Raw genomic sequence first — 23,150 nt, forward strand, 5'->3', positions numbered from 1 at the left:
GGCCTATGAACAGCGCCACTCTCCATTGCAGCTACGTTGTGGTCAAACGTGGAATTACCCCAAAATCTTTTGAGCTGCATCTCAGTACGATGCTTCCACCTAGTGGCTACAATGTGACCTACAATTTCATGCAACGCGTGAATCACGCGTTACGTGAGGGAAACGTCCAAATGAAACTAGTACCCACTGTACTGACACCGTTCTGCGTGATAACTTTCATACTGACACCGTTCTGCGTGATAACTTTCATACTGATACCCGTTCAGTGTGATAACTTATTTATTTATGCTGCTCAGTGTGATAACTTTTTCCTCTGACTTTTTTTTTTTTAAGGCCGTTCATTGTGAAAAGCTTTTTTTCTTAGGCCTTTTGGTCCAATGATTATTTTTCATAGCTGTTTGGTGCGAGCGTGACAGAGGTTTTCCTGAGACCTTAGGCTATACCTTTTCATCTGAGGTCTGACGCTGAAGCCTGATCCTGAGGATGTCCTAAAATGTACACCGTATTCTGGTCTTCTACCACATGCTGTGTGATTGATGCCGTTATCCAAGGAGCCAAGCGGTGCCAGTTATGTACATTTTCAACATGGACGGTCTCGGGGGTAATCACACTGCTCCTGACTGTGGAATTATATCACCATGCTGTGTGGAGTCTTAGCTGTGCTTTTTTTTCTTTTTCTCTTAAATCTGTAACACCCCAGAAGCTACAGTCTGGATTATTTCCTGACGATTTAATTTCAGAATAAAACTTTATTTTACTTTTAATTAAACCTCTATCTCAGCATCTTTCTTATGGGCCTACAATATGTGGATCATTATATTTTCCTTAGTTTAAGTGCAGCTTAATTAGCATGCACATGTCTACTGTCGAACGCAGTAAAGTAAATGTGTAGTGTTACATAATGTAGAAGAATGTGATCTTTATGGTCTTTGTCTTCTTCTATTGTTTGCACATAGAGCTGGTCTAACACTCGCAACGTCTTGATCTCCACAACCTTCACATTTACTTTTCAGCAATTAATTTTTAATTATAAGTTTTCTTGTGTTTTATAATGTTGCATTATATGCAGTGCTTTAAGTGGGGGGAAAAAAGTGCCGGTACTCTCCTTATTCAACTGTTGGCGGTAAATTAAGTGGTGGGCGGTTGGTACCAGCAGATCATTAACTGATACATTCAAACATAACAAAAATAATTGTTTTATTGAACATTCCACAAAGAGTTTTATCAAGTATTTTCTTGTTAAATTCCATCTATGAATAATCCATGAAGACAAATGAATTTAGGTTTGTCATTTGAAGTTAACCCACTTCATAGAAGGTGTCTCTATCCTATTGAAGTGAAGTGCTTTCTCAGCTCCCCAGAGAGGTCTTCAGAGGGGGTGGTCAAGTAGCTGCACTAGAGGAGGCTGATGAACAAGGGAACTTGAACTGGCACTAATCATTGCCTATGGACACACACATCAGTAGATGGATAAAGGATGGACACCATACATAGAGACAATTGGAGAAGTAAGCTATGCAGTTGACAAGTAATCAAGTATCAAATGACATACTCCTATCATAACAAAACAGTAGGCAATATATTATTTTAGATCTGAATATATATATTTGATTTGAGTATACAGTAACTTAACTGGGCAGTACACATATTTAGAAGGACCAACAACATTGAACAGTTAAACAGAAATGTCAGTGTTTTGGACTGTATGGCCCTCACAGCTCACATCACTGGAGGAATCTGCTGGACAGGATGTTGTTGAACAAGGCAACTTCCGTCGGAAGATATAACTATTTAAGACTTATATTAACACAAACATTCCGCTTACTTTAAGTGAAAGTTGTCAAACATATTCAAAACAAGTGAGAATGAGATGTATATAGGCCTACTGTATGTTCAAAACATAAATGTAATATAACTTTTATTTATGTTTTGACTCACATTAACGTGATCAGTTAGTGTATATTAAAACTAGAATCCAAATGGGTGGACAGCTAATTTGTAATTAAAAGACATACATTTCAGATATTAGGCTAAATGTTTTCATGAGCATACTGCGCTGCTGAGTCCCCCAGCGAGTGCTTTGAAGAAACCCACACGGCTCCAGATTGTGGTGATATGAGTGGGGATGAGGACGACTGTTGCTGTGCCTTAAGCAGAAGATCTGCTCTAATTAGGTGTCCAGAATAAGCTGCAAATTGTGCAGCTCACCAGTTAATCTACCTCTCCGGAGCCACGTGGGGGCCACTGAGTCCAAACCGGGAGCTGTCAGTACAATGTTTACGACGAAGCAGTGTAGCGATCTTCACCGGTTGTGCTCTCGCCTCAGCCCACACTGTTAGCTAATTAGCTAGAACCACAGTTAATGTGGATACTCGTGGAAGTCTACCGCTGTAAAACAAATCAGAAATTCATTAAATTCACTTATTTTCTGCCTGCATGGAAAGTAGCCAATTTATCTATCGACACAGTTTGCCAAATTCATTAAGGCTACTGCACAACTTTAAGCAGCAACGGTCATCAGTCCATCCTTAGAGACCTGAAGAGTGGTCATGATTGTGACAGTGATTTCATTTTGATTGCATCTCCTATGGATCGCTGTTGGTCAAATGATTAAAATATTAACACAGCCACAGCCGTACCATTCACAAGACGTATCGCTTCATCCACTCTCACAGATTCAGACCTCTCTCCTGCAGCGACATCTCATTACAGAGTCCCTTCTTCTGAAACAGAGCTTTTGGTTTAGTCGCTCGTTATCTTTTTTATTTATATGTATCGTTGCCTCAGAGAAACTGTAGTTCTGCTGACTGCCAATTGGCTCTTTACCTCCCTGTCATCCTTTGAAATAGTTCGACGTGATGGATGAAAGGAAACCTCCTGGTGTTTGTGCTGTCTGTTACTGTATGTTCATGTTCGCCAAAGTGGTTTGAACTCACCCCAAAAAAGTGACCAGCTGGCTTCAGCAGTTAGATCCTCAACCTCATACTACCAGTCCTTTAGTAATCTTTTCTTTTTTTTTTCCCTTAACTCATTCTTCCGTGACTTTTCACAATCACAGATTTGCATATCGCCCCCCTCCAGTCATTGGCAATCTGTGATTATGCACCTTTGGAGAGTGTCTGTTTGTGCTAATAGGAGGTAGCAGATGTGCGTCCAACAGACTGAGAAACACAAAGAATGCCTGATTGTAGCCTTGAGTTTTGAAAACGCACGCGTTTATCAAAGAGAAACACTTTGTCCTTAGAGTCTACAAAAGGCAGATTCACACACTGAGTCGAACAGAACGGGTCCAAATTATACAACCAAGGTTTTCTTTCATGCGAGGCCAATGCAGAACCTTTATGCGATTGTACAGATTGTTCTGTTGTCTGAAGCACATGCACGGCCTGATTTCTTTTTGCTGTTTGTAGTTTTTGTTCATTTGTGAAGTGACTCAAGATTTTTCAAGGATTAAATTCCTCCTCTCTGAGGTGTTGACGCAGCAGGATGATCAAGGTCATGATTCGTGCTGGTGCACTGAGGTCTCTGAGCTTCACTCCTGCTCTGAACAGTGCAGAGGAAACACCTCGGGGTCCATGCTGACCGGGATAGAGAAGACTAGCGCTGAGATAATTGTACTCTTCTTGTGGTGTCATTTCCTCTGGGAGCGTTGTGACCCACACAGGAAAACGTTGTAGATTTCCACATGACCAAAGCGAAATGTAGGTCCTTTTACTCCTGGTAGAGGGTCGACTAAACACACTTTCTCTTTCTCTCTTTTTTTTTTAGAGTTTTTAATTTATTATTTTTTATTTATTGTCTGTTGCTGCTGTATTTATACTTGCACCTGGGATTGCGACCAATTTCGTTGTGCTTGCGCAATAACAACAATAAAATCTAAACATGTTTTTTTTTTTCTTTTAAGAGGAAGTCAGGGAATCAGCATTTGATATGATAAAAATATGTGATGCTGTGTCACTTCCTCTGTGATTTTAATAAAGCTTTTAAGATTGACACAGTTTAAATGTGCATGTGCAACAGCTGATGTCATCTTTACGATGTCGTGCGACCAGCAGCCCCGGGCCCTGCAGTCTCGGTATCGGCACGCTGTATGTCTGGTCAATCCCTGATTCATTTTAATCACCGGCCCTGTGTTGTTCACTTATTGATCTCCTCTGCCCAACAACCAGCCAATTAGTTTTACCAAAGAACGATCAGTGTCCTGTCAGATCATGTCCGCGTCTGCTTTTTGTGCTCCAGGAAACGAATCATTCATCCGTTTTCTCTCTTGGAAAAAGCAGCTTCAGGGGACGGCACGCTCGGCCACTGTTGCACCTATTGATTGGCAATGTGTGTGTGTGAGTTGCGATGATGAGTTGTGTTGTGTTGTGTTACACCAGCAATGCTATGACCCTCCTCGGTGTACAACAGGATGTGAAAAGCCACATATCCGTTGATGAACTCTGGTATAAAATACTGTAGTAAATATGCCGGATTCTATCCGAGCCGCTAATTTACATCCGTAGTCCCGAAAAAATAAATAAAATACTACTAATAGTACACCACAAGGAATAAAAACAATACAATAAATAAAATGCAAATGGCGATACACTACACAAAGGCAAAACAGCAAACACAACACAGTACTCAGACAGGACAAGACAATGATACAGCATCGAAACAGCACAACAAATGAACAACAAATGCACAATCAGTATAATAATAAGATAACATAGAATACATCAGGATATAACGTTTAATCCACAATAAAGGCCATGAATTATCATTGGATTTGTTGTCTTTTTGATGGATTTATTGAGTAATTTGCTATTTGTTTCACTATAATTCACTGATCTGCCTTAATTCCCAGTTTCTTTAGGTTTAATATCTCTATAAATTTTTCAGCATTTCCGTTGGTGCAGTCAGTCAACAGTCGGAAACAATTCAAAAGAACAAATTTAACTTTGACTAACTTTTTGACTGATTCCCGATGCTAAATGTGAAAAACTCATTAGTTTCTGCTTTTCAAACTGTCAGTTATTGTTCACCATTAAAAAGTAAATAGTAAATTTGAAGACATGGCTTTAGCTGTTCAGAAATAGCTTTGTATTTCTTTTTGTGACATTTCATAAATTAACAATCAGAAAATGCTGATTAATTACCAGTGAAGGAAGTCGTTAGTTGCGGTGCTAACTGCAATAAATAAATCTCTTAGCATCAGCCATTTCACATAGCTGTGCCTACAGTTGTGCAGTTTGAGCATCTGTCTGTTTTCTATTTCCCACAACATTTATTTGATGATGGTCGTAAAGTCCTGCTTCCCTCGCAGCCTCCATCGTCTCATTTGATCATTTTTTCTTCCCATGCAGAGGTGGTAGCAACATCCTGTCTGCAACGTCCCTCAAAAAAAAAACGAAACGGGAGAGGGGCAGAGAGCTCCAGCGTTTACCTGAAAACCAATGTTTTGTGCAAACACTTTTTCCTATTACTTTTGTTCTTTTGCTCTTAAAGCCATCGGAGGAGCTAGACGGGCAGGCAATATAAAAGATGGAGTAAGTTTCAAATAAAACTTGAAGACGTTGGCTGGTTTTCATTCTGCGAGGCAGAACGTTCTGTCGGGACGCAGACTGGCAGTGGCTATTTTTGTTCTTTCAACAGTTTCTGAAGAAAATGATTACCTCTGTGAACATTTCTCCACCAGAAGATTCATAGGTGCTATTCCCTTTAATCATATTTTGTGCTTGTTTTTCACACTCTGTGAGATTACCTCTGCATACGTGGTTAGTATTTGTTTGGGTAAATGGATAAAAGGCCGTTTGAAATTCTGCATTCTCAGATTTGATGCCATACTCCAGATAAAGGAGAAAAACAACAAAAGCAAACAACAAAGACGACCCTGATGCAGATTGTTTTCTCTTCTGATCTCCAGATGTTTTCCAGTACATAGTGCTTTAATATGTGGTGCAGCACAAATGCCAAATCACAAACGTAACTGGCACAGTAGCTTCAGAATACTTCAATGACACATAATTCACACGTAATCGGATCGCAGCGCCCTGTTTATGAGAACTTGAAGTGCATTGATTGTTTATTTAAACAAAGAGTCTTTTATGGAAACGTGTGTGTGTGTGTGTCTGTGTGTATTCTTCGAGGTGTCTTTAATGAGCTTTTTTCGGTTCGTCAGGATTGTCAGCTGGAGGTCTTGTGAGAGGTAATCGGATTCATGTTGTCTGTTTCCCAGGGGCTTATCTGGGCCCATCCCTGCAGAGCCAGGACTCTCACACAGTATTGATAATAGAGATGACATCAAGTTACTGAGAAATCCACAGTGGAAGAAACTGGGAGGGAAATCTCTGTTCATCTTCTGGCAGATTGCATGGAGGGCACCGGTGTTTTATTTTTCTGAAAACAACAGAATTCATTGAACATGTCATTGTTGAAGCTGGCTGTGTTGTATGTGCATCTCTATTTCTCATTGCCTTTAAAAGAAATGGAGCTGCCTGCATGGCTGCCAAGGGATTGAAAGCAGCAGGGTCACAAGGAAACGCGGCCGATGTGACTATTGTATGCGCTCCATTGTCAAATGTGAGAAATGTCAGTGCAGATGAAAAGGCCAAAGAGCCAACAAGTGCACTGTACGTACAGTATGTAGTGTAGCGATCGAAGCTCATTTGCACAACAAGGGGCGATGACTCTGTTGGTTCATCCTCCACTTTTTGCCCAGACTGAAACATCCAGATCGGCTGCAATATGCTACAGACAGAATATTCTACAGTCATGGAGTTTGCTCCAGGATTACCATGAGGTTTAATTGCCTTAATTATTGACATTTTGGGGCGTCTTATAACTCACTTGGTAGAGCAGGTGCCCCATAAACAAAGGCTTTAGTCCTCACTGCAGCGGCCCCAGGTTTGATTTCACATGGCAGCTCTTTGCTGCATGTCATTCCCCACCTCTCTCTACGCATTTCCTGTCTTTCTCCAGCTGTCCTGTCAGGACACAGACATAAAAAGCAGAAAGAAAAAAAAAAATAAATGTAAATATTAACATCGGCTGCAAGGTGTCTCTTCACTTTTATTTTGATGATGTCATGAAAGAGCATGAGATTGTGGAAGTTGTCGTCTTTGCCATCACAGCTACTTCACTGAAGAATAGAATAGAAAAAAGAAGAATGGTCATGTTGTCTGCTGACTGTGTCGTCCATTGACAACTTCTACTACAGCACAGTACATTAACATGACACTAAAAAAACTAACAAATTATGACATTATCTGTCCATAACTTGACAGTTCAAGTGCATATAAACATGTTAGTCCAACTAAAAGACTGGACTCTCCAGATCCGACTAAAACAGCTTGATAATGTGATTGGAAGCGGATTTTCCTCTGCATGTAAACGCAACAACCAAGTTCAACACTATAAATGTCTTCAGTTCATTTTACAGTACACACAGAACCAAGCCATAGAAAGACAGAGAAAGTGTTGTGGCTTTGCTGAAGTCCTCCTTCCACTGAGAGTGCTAGACGTGGGGGAGCATCTTAGGATAATTATAGTTAATAATGTTTATATGTAAATTAGTATATAATGTTATTCTCAAGCTGCTCATATAAGGCTATGGTGCTGTAGGGGACCTGCTTCCTCCAGATGATGTTTGTTTACAACCAAATTGAAAATTATGCCCAAAACGTTTTCTAATTTGTGTTAATGTTCATAAATTTATTTGATTATGACCCAACTTCCTCTTATATGCTGCTAAGTAAACTGTAACTTTGTTGCTGCGTCGAGTGCAGAGATGCATCACTCAACTTTGGACTAAGCATGATAGGAAAGTGCAGGATGAAGCTGCAGTTTTATTGTGTCAAAGATGGTTTTCTTCTTCTTTTTTCTATCACGTCCAGATCACTTTTCTTCCAATAGCAGTGAGGGAGGAGGAGTGCAGAGCATCAATGTTTAAAAAAACCCTTTCTTCTTTAAGATGTGTTCTTATCCATTAAACGTGCTTTTCATCCCGTGAAATCATTCCATCTTTAATTTAGAAGGAGGAGCTGCAGGGGATATGTCCATCTTATTGTTTATGTGTGATAATTGCATGCTTGTCCTTAATCCTGTCTTGATCAATACGCTATCATTCCCTTTGCTTTGAGCCATACCAATTTAATTACATCTGGGTGTGGAGGTGTGCTGTGCTGTCAGTCCAGTGACCGGTGCATCTGCCCTCTGTCTGTGTTGCAGATGATGAAGTTTGCCTGGGACAACTACAAGAACTTCGCCTGGGGCAAGAATGAGCTGCGGCCTTTGACGAGAAACGGGCATATTGGAAACATGTTTGGTGAGTGTCAGCATTTTGCTTAAGGCCCACGAAGCCAGCAAGGTCATCCAGTGTTATTTTTAAGACCTGTTGGCCTTTTTTTTCTTGTCAAGTTTCATGCACCGAGGCAGACTAAAACAAAACGGTGAGCTTGCAGACAGATATTTTTTTTTTTTTTTCATGGTGTAAAGTGCAAGAACAAGTTCAATTTCAGATTGATTTTCTCTCTTCCAGCTCCACCAGCCTCTATAGTGTAAAACTTAACAATAAGAATTTTATATAGAACAATATACAGTAATTCCTTTATTATATAGGCAGGCGCCTGAACTTAATGGCATCAACCGTTTTTAGTTTGACAGCATTGGACTACTGCAGCATTTTCAACAAACTCTGACAAACATTTGCCAGACATTCACTAAATACAAGGACGTGGAAAAACAAAAGACAAGGTTTTATGTGTGAGTTGCAGCTCGTGAATATTTGAGACACGGAGTCTAAAGTGAGACTGAGGAGCAAACTGACATTAAAGAAGCTCCTTCCTTCAAGGTGAATGGAAGGATGTTGGTTTGCTTGTTACTTCGGAAACAGACGGGATTTTCTCATAATTAGACATTTGAGACAGTCGTGCATAAAGCTGCTGTTTTCATCCGGAGAGTAGCAATAAGGAAGCAATATGTTGGACAGGAGTGTTGTTACTGTAGCTGCATATTGTGACCTATTTGCAGCCAGTGTAATTTATATTTTTTCTAAATTATAAATGATCTTTGTATTACCCTTTGTGCCATTCTCTTTTTTAAATTTGGAGCTTGTTTTGCCCCATTTGGCTCTGTTGCCTTTTGGCATTCAAGTATTTTGATATCAAATAGTTGTTCAAGCGTTTAAATCGTTGAATCATTTAAGAGGGAAAATAAGGCAAAAAATATATATATAATTGGTTCTTGCTTCTCAAATGTCAGCTTTTTTTTTGGCTGAACTGTATAGCTTCAGTGTTCGTGCTGTGGCTCAGGCAACAAATAAAAGAAACTGAACAAACAGCACAGGCGCTGCCACCCTGGGGTGTGATTGGCATTCTTACTCATTTCCTGATGTTTGACAGATTGAGTGATTGATTTATTAATGAAAAATCTAAAGATAAATCCAAACTAAATTATTGTACTCTGCAGATAGATAGTCTTGTTTTTGTTTTGTAATTGTTTTTGTGCATGGATTTTTTTTTCAGGAAACTAGTGTTTACATCACTCAAGTCTAATAGTAATGGATTCTCAGTTGTAAGGAAACAAACACCAGAAAGTAGAATCGGAGACAAACTGTTCTGCACACAAACCCCACTGAAAACAGACTGTAATGAAACTGAATCTTAAACTTCTGTTCTTCACGAGTTTCCAGTTCGTTAGGTGACAGGTAACAGGTAGCACCTGTTTGCGCCTCAGTGAGCTTTTGTCGCCACATCTGTCATACCTCTCAGCGCAGAGAAGCTCCCATCCTGCCAGGGGTGTCAGAGTTTCCAGCGGCCTCTAATTGGAGCCAGATCCGGAGGGGTCCTCAGGTCTTCTACAGCGGAGCATATCAGTCACTTCACACTGCTGAGCCAGAGGGAAAAAACCCACAATAAAGCCCTTCATAAAAGGCGGATCAGCCCTTAATAAGGCTTGGATGGTACTGTGCCACTTGGTACTGTCTCCCACACCTGAGGTCCACCACATCTATCGGGATTTGGGATTATTAAGGCGATGATGCAAGCTCCCTTGCAATAGTTTGCGTTGTCTTTGCTGCTGCTGTTCCCCTGAGGTGGTTGAGTTCATAGCAAAGAGGAGTCCTTTTGAAGCACCGCGCTTAAATCATGCGATAGGTGTTAGATTTCAAGGCCAGAATTATTTAAAGATCTGTTGGTTTTACCTCGGGTAGTGTCTCGAGAGGAGTTGTCAAGTCATTTTCTCTTCACACCACTTGTGATGTAAGGCATCCTTAGGAGGGAATAACAGTCAAGGACACTGGAAGCTAATGGACTGTACTGTTGTCAATATTAAACTTGGGGGATGATGGAGATGGTGATAGAGTCGGTTGTAGTGATTTATTTGTGTTAAGGCCGCTAAAGCATTATCTACCTGCTGGAGGGCAGAAAGTCAACTCCAAACAAACTCATTATGAGCCTTGATATAGTCTCATCAAATTGTTATGTTTTAAGCAAACAATCACTGCATATTACTTACCGATCCAGCACAGTTATTTTAGCTGTGGTGTGGTCCACTAAAGCTGGATTTATCAATGACTGCAAGGTTAATGGCTGTTGTCCCGTTGAGTGAAGGTTTTGATTTATGGCTCAGTGTCAAGATTCCAGTTGTTGATATTAACGCCATGACACCTGACGGAGGCATTGTACATGATCGGGCCATGTCACGCTTTAATTATGTTCCTCACAGTAATTGTGTTTACATTCTTTCATTAACTCTGTGATGTAGAGCGATGATAGGAAGAGCTCCTGTGTCTTGTTACTGAGGAGGAGGCTTTAGCCGTGCAGAAGGGTCTGCAGTGATGAGCGTTTCCTCAGCTTGTAAGAGAATTTTTATTTTGTGTATCCACATACAGTATTTAAGCCCTGGTGTGAGGTTTGTCTTTGCACACGTACGTTTCCTAGCTACACACACCACTAATTTATTTGGGCCCTGCAGATAGAACATAGTTACTGTACCTTGTGTGAAGTTATGTGAATCAATGTAAATATTAAAGGTCCTATTCGTAGTGTTATTATCCATAAGGATATACAGTATACTGTATGATGTATGGATTTGATTACAGAATTACAGTTTTGTGTCTACTTTCTGTGGTTTCTCTCCTAAGCCTTAGCAACAACAGGAAAGTCAGCCAATCAGAAGACAGACTCAAAAGTCTCCACCTGATTGGCCTGTCTGTTTTCTGAGTGATCATATCCTGCCAGACTCTACGATAGGTCCAAGTAGGCGGTGTTGTGTTGGGTTGTGACTGTTTTGTTGTGACATCACAAAGTTACGAACTCTTGACGGCTCATTATAAGACACTATTTTTGAATAGGGGCATTTTTAATGTGCATTTTGTCTGTGGATTGCACACTTTGATACTTCCACAAGATGATTTATTATCAGAAAAGACATCAAATCTTCACTTTCTACAATGTAGGACCTTTAAAAAGATTGCTTTGTGATGTGGTAAAGCTTTTCCAACCCATTATCCCAGAGGATAGGTTGATTTGGTTTCATTTGAATGCTGCTCGGCCTTAGAAAAAGCTTCTACAGTATAGTTTTTTTTTTTTTTTTAAGCTTGCATGCATTTGTGTTATGAATCAATTTGTAACAGAAAGTGTTGTTTTTTTCCACAGCAGATGTCTTGTATTGAGGCCACACTTTTCAAATAATTCTGCTGTCTGGGCCAAAGGTTTCCCATAATGGATAGTGCAGCCCTCGACTCCTGGCAGCTAATTGCCATCTTTATACATGCGATTCAGCTATATGCATCTTAATGCAGATCTGACCGATATGCAAACAATAAAACCTGAGAAAGAAAATGCTATTCGTCTCTGGCAGCACAGCAGAGAAATGGTTCAGGCTCCCATCAGTGGGGGAGGAGAGCGGCTTCCTTCAACTCAATATGGTTAATTCCATACAACAAATATATTTCCATTTTGCGCAAATCAAGAATCATTTTCCTGCTCTCCTTGTTTGCTACACAGTGCGTTATCTAAAAGTAGTGAGAGAGAGGGAGGGAGACAGAGAGAGAGACAGAGAGAGAGAGAGAGGGAGAGCGTCAGGGAGAGGAGGAGAGAAAGGGCATCATGCTTGCGAGTAAATGTCACATTGTGAAGAGTGGTGCGGGAAGCCAGGTATGAAATTGGATGCTATGTTCTTTAATTTAATCCCCAGAGTAAACAGAGATGTGGCGAGATTGGATCTACAGTTATAGTTGTCATCAGAAGCTTGTCAATATGCTGAGAGTCACCAGAACATCCCTACTGCACTACACTGAAGAAAAAAAAACAAAAAAACAAAAACGGCACAAGCCAAAACCACAGAAAGGCAGAGTGAGCCGTTTTCCTCCTCACACAGCTTCACTGGCACACTTTCACTTTACTATAATCTTCCTTTGAGTCTGTCTCTCAACCCCCCATTCCTTTCTATTTTTACTGTAATCCCTCTCCTCCTTCCTTTGTCATGACCCTCAAGGCTGAAAGCAGCTCTCTCTTTGCTCTTTCCTCTAAACCAGAGTTGGTTCTGATACACTTTTTCCTCATATTTTCCCTTTGTCATTTAAAATACACAATGTATTTAGAGCTTAGAAAAAGTTTCTTTGGCTTAGGGCAATTAGAAAGAGAAAACTGGGCTATTTACACTATTCTGTGTAAGATTGTGTGGGGGTTCGTACATTGAGAACATTTCATGAGAAAGTTAAAATATGAGCATTAGTGTTTTTCCCCTCAAGAATAACAAACATTTTTGGATTGGTAAGCATTGTATTAGCATATTTTCAAAAGCTGCCACAGTAAAGCCTTAATATATTTCACAGATAAATTACTGGGTTGCTGAAAGGTGAAATATAAATCATGTGTGACAAAAGCTTTTCTCGCTTTCTGTTTCCCTTTGATTTCATTAGAATACTTCATGTCTAATATTAAATCTGGAGCACCATGACACGAAGGAGAGCAAGGTGATGGGATCAAGGTCAAATACTGGTTCATTGTGACTGATGAAAACATTTGTACCATTTGTTTCATCTGCCTTTATAGATTCCTCATTAATATTAATAGAAAGAATTATGGAAATAGATGAACTCAGTGCCACATAGGAATAGTTGTCACCAGTCACAACATGATATGAGCTCTCAGTACCTGAGTGTAAGTCATGTGTGGATGTGAAGGAGGGTGAATGCTGTTATTCTGGAGAGTGGAACTGAAGTTGAATTTTACTTATTAATGACATGTTGATCCCTGTGTTGGAGAAGCTAATCTTTCTCACAAAAAATATACAAAAAATGTTTTGTTTACACTGTTTGCAGATGAATGCTATTGCATTGTCTATTTGTCAACTTGCCAGGTTCATGCAGAGTTTTGTTTTCATCAATATATTCATATTTAAGTTTAGAGGTGAAATCGATGGTGACCCAGATGGAGTTCGTCTCCGCATAGTTCGGGATTTATTCTTCTATATTTACATGAGTAAATAACTTTAGGGATTAGCCCTCAGTATTTGGTGCTGATATTATCAGCAGTTTTCACCGTGACTGACATAAATCACTGGGGAAGGTCAATTGGATGATCTGTGGGATGTCTTGTGTGCTGCTGCTGACTCTCAGCACTGATAAATCTCTAAGGGGTGTGTGCTGGCATTAAAACTGCCATGGTTTTGTTGTATTGCTGCAAGTTTAGGGTTTTTAGTGCAGTCTGAGATTTTATAGAACAATATCCACTAAGTGTTCTGTTTTAAATTATTTCTATAAAGAGGGTTTTATGTCTAGACTTGTTGCCACGCTGATGTATCGTCACATTTAACTTAATTTAACAAAGTAGTAAAAAAAAAACTATTTATGCAGCAGCATCATACTTTTATACTTGTGTTTCTTGTAACCTCAGGAATTTAAATTAGCATTGTCAAAGTTAATGTGATGCTAACGCATTAATGCAAATTCCTGTTGGTGCCACTTTTTTGATGCACAAATAACACACTGTTATAATGGGCTGTGGCCCGACCCAGAGTTTAGTCACCTTTAATGAATCAGTTCAGTAAGTTCAGCTACAAAGTCCTGCTTAATGTGTCTTTTGACAAGACCAAGATAATTTGCAATTATTTGCAATAATTGCTTTATGCAACATTTGAAAAATATTCCTTCAAGGTACATTGGCATAAATAAAGGCACAAATATAAAAATGTGTGATTAATTTGCGAATAATTGTGATTAAAGCAGAAGTAAGCGGAATGTTTGTGTTAATATAAGTCTTAAATAGTTATATCTTCCAACAGCAATCACTTATATAGAGTGTTTGGTCTGAAACACGGGTCTGTCAGTCACTCTGCTCTGCTGTAAGCCGAGGAGAAAACTTTCCTTGTATCCTACAACGTTTATCCAATGAGGAGAGAGAACGGCATAAAGGGGCGGTCCTCTCTGTGTGTGCACGCCAAGGGGGCAGTTGCATTGACTGAGGACGATGCGCGGGAATGGTGACGTAGGGACGAGGGCGGGGACTGCAAACTCCATCCGCTGACAGTAAGTTAGCCAAAACGGCCGAATCGCTTACTTCTGCTTTAACTACTGTATGGACACTCAGGTGGTTTATCACGATTAATGTTCATTATCTTTGAGCTCTGTTTTGATCTCTGTTAACTCCAGCCGTGAAGTTTCCAGCTCTTCAGCAGCTCAGTGCTGCACTATGTTCACCTGCCGGGCTCTAACAGCGCCTGTCTGCTGTCTGGTGCTGTGCAGGTAGTGTACAGTGTGTCTTTTTGTATATAAGTTTTTGGCTGGAAACAGACGCCTGCTGTGGCCAGGAACGACGCTGTGAGTGCAATGAGACGAACCAAAGCAGTAAATTTACCAGCTGGACATTAAAACAATGAGATGAAAAAAGAAAAAAAAGAAAAACCCACAATAAAGCTCCTGGAGCTCTGAATTCAAGTGCTAATTCTCTGTAGGTTCATCACTGCAGGCGACTGCCTTTCACATTGTCATCTGATACATTGTTATGAAAATACTGATCATCTGAGCAGCTTTAAAAATGAAATCCATGGAGATGAAAGGTATTAACCTAGAATTCAGCAGCTGCACTTATGCAGCACATGATCACACTAGTGGCTGTTGTTTTTATTTCAACCAGTCATCTCTGTGCTCTGTGAAATATCTCTCTTTCTATCCTTTCTTTTCGTTTGTGCCTCCACTGAAAGGTTTCCTGTCAGACAGATCATAAGGAGGTCTTTTGTCATCAGGGATCAGTTCACATGGCGTCAGATGATGAGCAGGGTGGTGTGACAGGGTGAGGAGGAATTGCCCTGTTTGGAGGAAGAGTCAGCTAGCTGTGAACAAAGGAAGAGGTGATGATTTTAGGAGCTTTTAAAGAGTATTGGAAAAGACTTACCTCCCATATGAATGAACACATTCACATAAACAGATTGAAGAGAGTGTGGGAAAAGTGACGCAGAGTCATTTTGGGACACTTGTTAACTGTGTAAGACTGGCAAACCAAAGCTCTCAGTGCAGTGAATTATTTTCAATGTTTGGCTCCCAGAGCTCTCGTGACCTACTTTTATGGTGGAGAGCATTAACTAAAAGTGTCAGTTGTGATGGTTCTGTATCACCAGCTTATCTCAGAGCAGGACCCAGTGAAGCCCTCAGCCTCGAAATTAAACAATGTTTAACACAAAAAGGACACCATCCATCCTGCAGAGGTATTTATATGGTACTGAATGTAAAAATACACATTCTCAAGCAGAAGATGTTTATCCTGATCTGAGCAAAGCTGGGCAGTTTGTGGATGTTTTGATCTGTTGGTTCTGAGTCACTATTGTGAGATAATGACATAATGTTGGTTTAGTTATCCTGCTATTGTGTGTTATTCTTCAGTAAATATTACCATCCACCACTGTGCTGCTGCTGCTGCTGCTGGAAGCAAATCAGGCCGGACAGATTGTTTATATTATTAATGTTTCATCATCCGAGCCCATAAGCAAAGTTGTTTTCTCTGATCTGAATAGAAAGACAAGTCAGCAGGACTCTGCTGAGAAGGAGGAGGATGTGTGACTCTTGAAAAGTCTCTAAGATACATAATTCTTCTTGTCCCTTTTGTTACCAGTGTGGGGAGAAAAAAAAACCTTGTGAATGGGTCCCTCAAGTCAACTCAAGTCCTTCAGACCTGAGGTGTATTTCTTTTTCCCTTTGGGCTACAAAGGAGAAGTGGGAGGATTAATAGTCCTCCTGTGCTAACCGCCTGTAAAGTAGGTGGTTTTGGCATGAAGCTTTCAGAGTGAGTGACACAAAACTCTCACAGTCACAAACTCTGAGATCAAATCTCTCCTTTGTCGTTTCTCTGCGCCTACGAAAAATAAGGTGAAAAGCAGAACAAGGTCCATTTATCTGTGATATGAACCACCATGAGCTTTGAAATCACTGAATCACCGCAACATCAGACAATAATAATGTTAAAGGCCCCATGCTGTGCACTTTTCTCTGGGTTTATTTACCTGCTGATATCCCTAACAAAATGTATCATTGGTTTTGAGTACCTGTTATCTGCTTAATATCGTTTATATTGCCCCTTTCTGTTGCCTCTTTCTGGAGTTCTAACAGGCACAGGTCATTTGGCCAATCAGAAGAGAGAATGAGAACCTCTCCTCTGATTGGCTCACTGTTTTAGAGTGGCATGTGGTCGGGCCAATCACAGGCAAGTAACTGAAACCTAAGCTGCATTCATAAAAATTGAAAAAGAAAAAAACAACTGGTCACGGTGGGCGGAGTTACCTTGTGTGTGACATCACAGAAAGGAGGAAGTGCTATCTGCTCGTCTTAAAGAGAATGTTCCTACAAATGGGTGGTGTGTGTTTCTCCGTTTCTCCGCACGAAAAAATAACCAAAATCACATTTTTCATGCCATGGGGCCTTTAAAGGGATAGTTCAACATTTTGGCAAACTGGCCCATTGCCATAATCCCTATAGTCATAGCAGTAGGTTCGTTACCTTTATTTGTCGGTGTAAGCTATTTTTAGAACGGAGGAGCGGAGCGGCAGGCTGTTCAGAGCTACACTATGGAGGCTAATGGAATTTCTTGGTTTCCCTCATCAAACTCATCAAATACAAAATCCCAAAACTCCAAAACGCTTTCGTGGACAAGTTGTGAGCTGCACAATCACCACGCTATGAGATAATAATAGAACGTTACGAGACAGAGTTGTTTTAGAGGTAAATTCATGCAAAACCGCTGATGCGCGTTGCGTTCAGGGACAGTTTTTCAGCAAGCAGACTCTGTATTTACCTCGAAAACGGCTCCGTTTCGTAACGTTCCATTATTATCTCATAGCGTGGTGATTGTGCAGGTCACAACTTGTCCACGAAAGCGTTTTGGAGTTTTGGGATTTTGTGTTTGATGAGGGAAACCAAGAAATTCCATTAGCCTCCATAGTGTAGCTCTGAACAGCCTGCCGCTCCGCTCCTCCGTTCTAAAAATAGCTTACACCGACAAATAAAGGTAACGAACCTACTGCTATGACTATAGCGATTATGGCAATGGGCCAATTTGCCAAAATGTTGAACTATCCCTTTAAGGAGTGATTTCAGAATTGATTGAAGATGTTGAAATTAGTGTCACCTTCAACTCAAACAAGTGACGCTTCACAAATGAAAGTGTAATAGCTGCTAGATATGGAAACGTTGCATACTTTGTTACCTTTACATTAATAATGTGAGATTTTGGCATTGGAACATCAGCTTTCTTTACAAAAGGTAAATGTGAAGAATAACACTCTCACATTTCTATGTCAAATATGTAGCTACAGCCAGCAGCTACCTAGCTTAGACAAAGCACAAACCTGTCCTCCAGCACTCCTATAGCTCACTAATGAGCATGTTGCGTCTCATCTGTGCCTTCAGGAAGTCGCTGTGCCCATCCAAGAAATAATCCATCACATAACCTCGTAAAACCACATGTCATTTTTGCACTTTGCTTGTCATGCAAATGAGAACAGAACGTGTTAATTAGTGCGCCTAGATGCTCGCAGGCAGATTTTGCCGCTTTTGGACAGAGCCAAGCTGGAGTCTGTTTCCATCTGCTTTCACTCTTGATGCTAAGCTAACAGTTTGGTGGTAGCTTCATAATGTATTTAGCATTGCTTTGTAACTCTTGGCAAGAAAGATGCATGCCAACTGACTTTTTTTTAACAACGATACAAAAATGATTAGACAGTTGGTGCCAACTTTTGGTTCAGTTAGACCAACAGTGATACGTGTGAAACAGAGCCAAGTGAACAGCCACAGTTCTGGTCACTCACATGCTTTGTGGCATCATGATGCTGAGAACAAGAATTTCAGAGTTGGTGTCTCTTTACTATTTCAGATAATAAGAGCTTTTGCGCATATTTACCTCATTTCTTCCCCTGAGCCCTCATGTGCTGTATCACTTTCTCCAGTTGCTGGAGAAACGGACCAGTCCCAGAGCCTCAGTGGAGGATTAAATAGACATTCATCCCTCTGTGAACGTCACTGCTCTCGTGCCTACGTAAAGTATGTGGGTCAGTAACTGTAGCACGCGGTGCATTAAATGCCAAGCCAAAACCATAGTCAGATGCAGGGGACAAGGAGGATTGTAATTAAAAAAGCGAGAACATCACATTAGGTGTCACAGCCGCCCCTCCCTCACCCCAGAGGTTTTTCATCAACAATAGATGTCCAATTGCTGTTAACAGGATTGGCCCCGTGCAGCTATTCAGTTACTATCCAGCTTTCTGCTACACTAATCAAAAAAAAAAAAAAAAACCTTCTAGTTTGCCTCTTTTATCTTATATTCATATGATCTGCTTCCTTCTTTGTTCCATCCCCCCACTATTATTTCTTTCTTCCTTCTCTTTTCCCTCCTCATCCCAAGAGGTGCGATTAAAGAGCATGAGGTCACTGGGTTTTGCTGAGAGTTGTCCTGGAATGCAAAATGAGCTACTCTTAGCAATACAGGGTGAACCCCTCACCTTTTCTCACAGGTCATGGTCGGGGACCATTTTTAAACCAGCGGCGTTTATTAAAGGATCCCAAGGGCTCTTCAGATGGTGTTAAGCGCTGCCAGGTGCTCTTACATGATGGAGAACAGAGGAGGAGGGAGGAGACGCTTTGAAAACTTGATTTAGCTGCGATCGATGGTCCGAATGATGAAGCCCTGGGTATTTATTATTTAGTCGTCTCTGGCTGGAGGTGCAGTTGAAAGGCGAGATAGATTTTTTATAGAGCAATTGGGGGTCTTCAGGACACTTGGAGCCCCTCAAGCTGGTGAAGGATTTTCACCAGTTTTCACAGGCATCATTAATATTGTTATGATCTTTTACAAACAGTCTCAAAGCTTCTGAAGAGATCTGCTGAGACAGCACATTGGCAAAGACAACAGTGCTTCGAGGGGACTCGTAAGGGACTCAGACATGCATGCGCACAAACAGGCATGTTGCCCGTTGGACTGACTGAGATTCAACCTTGAGCACCTCCTCCTCTTTTTGATTTCTAAAAATTATTTGTATTAAAAACATTCAGCAGGCAAACACTTCCACTGACAAATGCTTCCTCGTCTCTCCACCCACATATTAGGCAGCCACCTCCCGGCGGGCCCAGCGCCTGGTATTGAAGAGGGCACCGTGAAGGTTAGAGAGAACAGGGGAGGGAGCGGCATCCTCCCCGATCATTTAGGTTAAACGAGCGGCTACGCAAATAGTGCCCATCACCCACTGTCACATTAAAGTCGCACCCCGAGTGAAGTGTTGGCGCCATCCTCCCACCTCCCATTTCTATCCCATCCATTCCCACATCCCATGGGCTCCATCATGGTGCAGTGGAAATCATCCGTCTCCATAGCAACCAGCGGCAGGTGACAAATCGGGATCTGGTCCCTCCCCCGTCTGCGGAGCACATCCCCAACCCTCCATCCAATAAGGCCTATTTGTTCTGGAGCCAATAAGGCCACAGGCTGGAGCTGCTGTCTGGACATGTCGCATATCATCATAATTGTTGGGGGTAAAACGTTTTATCATCCTGGAAATATGAAGCTGCAGCGGGGGTGGGTATGATTAACACATACTGTGGTGTCATTAAGACTGTGCATAGCAGGGCTAGACATACCCAAGAATAATGAAGTCAGAGGAAAAAATATATCAGTATTTTAATTTTAACAAATATTTCAACAAATATTTTGTCAAAAGTCCATACAGTAGCTATATTTATATGTTACTATGTGACATAGGAATTCATTTGTTTCAGCAACTGTCTTCAATTCAAATGTCTTCAATTTCTTCTTGACTCTTTTGTGTTCAAAATACTCTCCAGGCTGAGCCTCAGAGTGGCTGAATCCTGTGGAGACGGAGAGCCAGGGTTGCTCCAAGTTGGATACGTGCACACTGTATAGCAGGCCAATGCTGCTGATACAGATTTATTTGTTAACACGTCTCCATAGTGACAGCTATTTGCCATGAGTTGTTTCAGCTGCTTGTCTCATTTAACATTTGCAAAGACTCATTACCGCTTCAAGTTATACCATCTAATCTGTTTAGCTGGCGGGTGTCCATGCAACATGTTCCTTCTTGTTCATGTTATGTCCGCATGGACTCCGTCATGGGCACCTACTGTAATGCTGTGTTCATTCAGTGTAGATAGGAGGCCATCAAAGCAGCATTAAAGTAAAGTAAAGATGCTTTGCAGTTGATCATATTGCCCCCCCCCCCCCCAAACAAAAAAAAAAACACTCATATTATTTGAAGTGATGTTATGTAGTGTTAGTGCCCACCCCCACCCATACAGGTATTACGGGTGTACACACCTATCAAATCACCAGCTCTGTAATCGTCATTCGGAATCAATGGATGTAAAAGGTCTTATCACAGAAGGAAAATGAATTGAATTTTAACTAGTTTATTATTCTCTTGTTGTGTAATCACAGTTTTGACCAAATGAGTCGTCAAACAATCAGGATGTGAATTATATAAGCATATTTATTCATCAGATTATCTTAATTTTTTATGTGAAGTAAGTAAAGCTGCTGGAAACATTTGCACTGCAGCACTATAAGTAATGATTTCGAAGTATTCAGAAAACACAAACTGAGAGCAACAAAAATCAGACTATACGCACTTGTGCTGTCATCAACTTTTAGTCAAGATAAGTTGGTTAAGTTCACTCAATGAACTCGGTTAAACTTTGAGAAGAGAAGAAGGGAGGAAATATTTCACCCTAAGTGCTGCTGGAGCATTTAAGGAGCAGGGGGATGAGGAGCTTGACAGCAAACCTCTGATAATACACTCTGGGGGCGAATTTGCTGTCAGAGCAGGTTGTGTCCCGCTGCAAGTAATGATGGTCCTGGCTGCACAGCTCTGCATCTACCGGGAACGAAGCAACGACAACTACCTGGAGATCACAGAGAAAACCCGAAGTGGGCTCAGAGCAAGCAGGCGGAGATGGAGACGGGCTTCTGAAACCACGGCTGCGTCGGAATTAGGAGGAAACATTTCTACTGTAGGTCTGAGAGAAAGAAACGGAGTTCATGACCTCCACCAACTTTTTCACTGTTTCATTGTATCTGGGATCGGCTTTTCCTTAGTGATGATGTCACTTAATGTAAAGTGATTTCTTGTGTATTGCAGGCATTGAGACGATTTGCTACTGCATTTTTGCAGTCCGTGCCATCAGCTGAGGGAGAGAGTCATTTTACAGTGGGTGACAGGCAGACAGGACATCAAAGTGGAGCCATCTTTTGTTATCAGCACCGCAAAATTTCTGCTCCCCCCCCCCGTTCCGGATTAGAACAAGTCCTCTCAGCGGGCACGAGCACATCATCAAGCCTCAGCACAGGGATTATAGCCCAGATGATGAAAAACTGGTAGCAAAAAATGTATGACGAAGCACGGGGGATTATGAGGGGTTGTCTATTCTACTGTAACGATTCAATCGCAGGCTAATGGATGCGAGGGCGGGGGTCACATTTGGCTGCATTCAGATGAGGCTCCAAACTGTCTCGGCGTTGGTTACTGCGAGGATCCTTGAAGCGTGTGTTTATGTAATCTGCGATCACCCATCAGTCTGCAGTGACGTCGAGCCGGAGTCGCTGTGACGATGACGTCTCTGCAACCTGAGACATGCTGCTTGGTGTGTAGTAATCAGTGTTTAGCAGTTTTAATCACACTCCTGCCAAGCTTTTAAGCTTGCGGTAGCATTAGGGAAACAGATTTTGCTTCATTCACTTGTTTTAGGAACTATTAATATACAGTTTTTTTTGTGCCTAGCCTCATTGCAGCCTGTCGCCAGTATCAGCCTTAATATTTCACTAAGCTGCCGAGTCTCACAATAACTCCTCCAGGAAGTGCGAACACGTCCGCCCATCTTTCCATTCATCATCTCTGAAGCAGTCCGCTGTGACTCATCAGACTTCCAGTCTTCTCAATGACAATCCCCCAGTTTAAATTCCCCTCAGACCTCCATATGCCAGGAACATTTTTGTTTCTGTCTCTGTGCTCATTCATCATTCGCCACTAACTCTTCTGATATTGCCTTTTGTTGCGCGTGAAAAACACCCAGCTGTGTTTACGTTTCACAGCACACACTGTCTGAATGTCTCTCTGTTGTCCCCGCTCCTTCTCCTGCTGGCAGCTCACACAACACAAATCTTTCCTTTTTTTTTTGTTCCTGTTGTGAGCATCATATCTTGAACCGTTCGACCTGGCTGCAACAGGGCAGGTTGACCTTTGCAGCCTAAAGTATCTCTCCAGTTCAGATACTGTATGGACTTTCACTTTTCACCTCACTCTTCTTCTTCTCTGCATCCTGGACCTGCACTATCTGTTCCTGCACGGGGTAAAAACAGGGGGGCTTTTCTCCAGTTTCATTGCCGTGCCCCCACAGCATATCACTACACGGTGGTTCAGGTTCTCTGTGGAAACTCTTGTGCTGAGTAAAAGGAAAGAGGAAAGTGAGGGCATAATGAATAAGTAAAATTGCATGAAATAAATTCCTGCTGTTGTTGGATTCTGCCGGAAGCGATGGAGGAACTTTAACACAGAGCCTGTTAGTCTGGGCCACACTTCAGAGGTGGTAAAAGACCAGGGGGGCAGGGGGGCGGGGGGTGCCTCTGGCATCTTGGAAACAGAAGAGGGTGACACTGAAATAAACAGAGGGAAGG

General features: G+C 41.4%; 1 protein-coding gene across 2 annotated transcripts in view; it reads left to right on the forward strand.

The window, feature by feature from the left end:
- The window catches only part of LOC310999419 (mannosyl-oligosaccharide 1,2-alpha-mannosidase IA), a 194,792-nt gene that overhangs the window by 72,922 nt on the left and 98,720 nt on the right, over positions 1 to 23,150 (forward strand). For both annotated transcript variants that reach the window (XM_083989837.1, XM_083989838.1), the window contains exon 2: positions 8,212 to 8,308. In XM_083989837.1, coding sequence (XP_083845963.1) covers positions 8,212 to 8,308 — 97 coding nt within the window. The remainder of the gene's footprint in view (positions 1 to 8,211; positions 8,309 to 23,150) is intronic.

The sequence above is a fragment of the Trachurus trachurus genome (assembly GCF_905171665.1).
Source record: "Trachurus trachurus genome assembly, chromosome: 16".
NCBI lineage: Eukaryota > Metazoa > Chordata > Actinopteri > Carangiformes > Carangidae > Trachurus > Trachurus trachurus.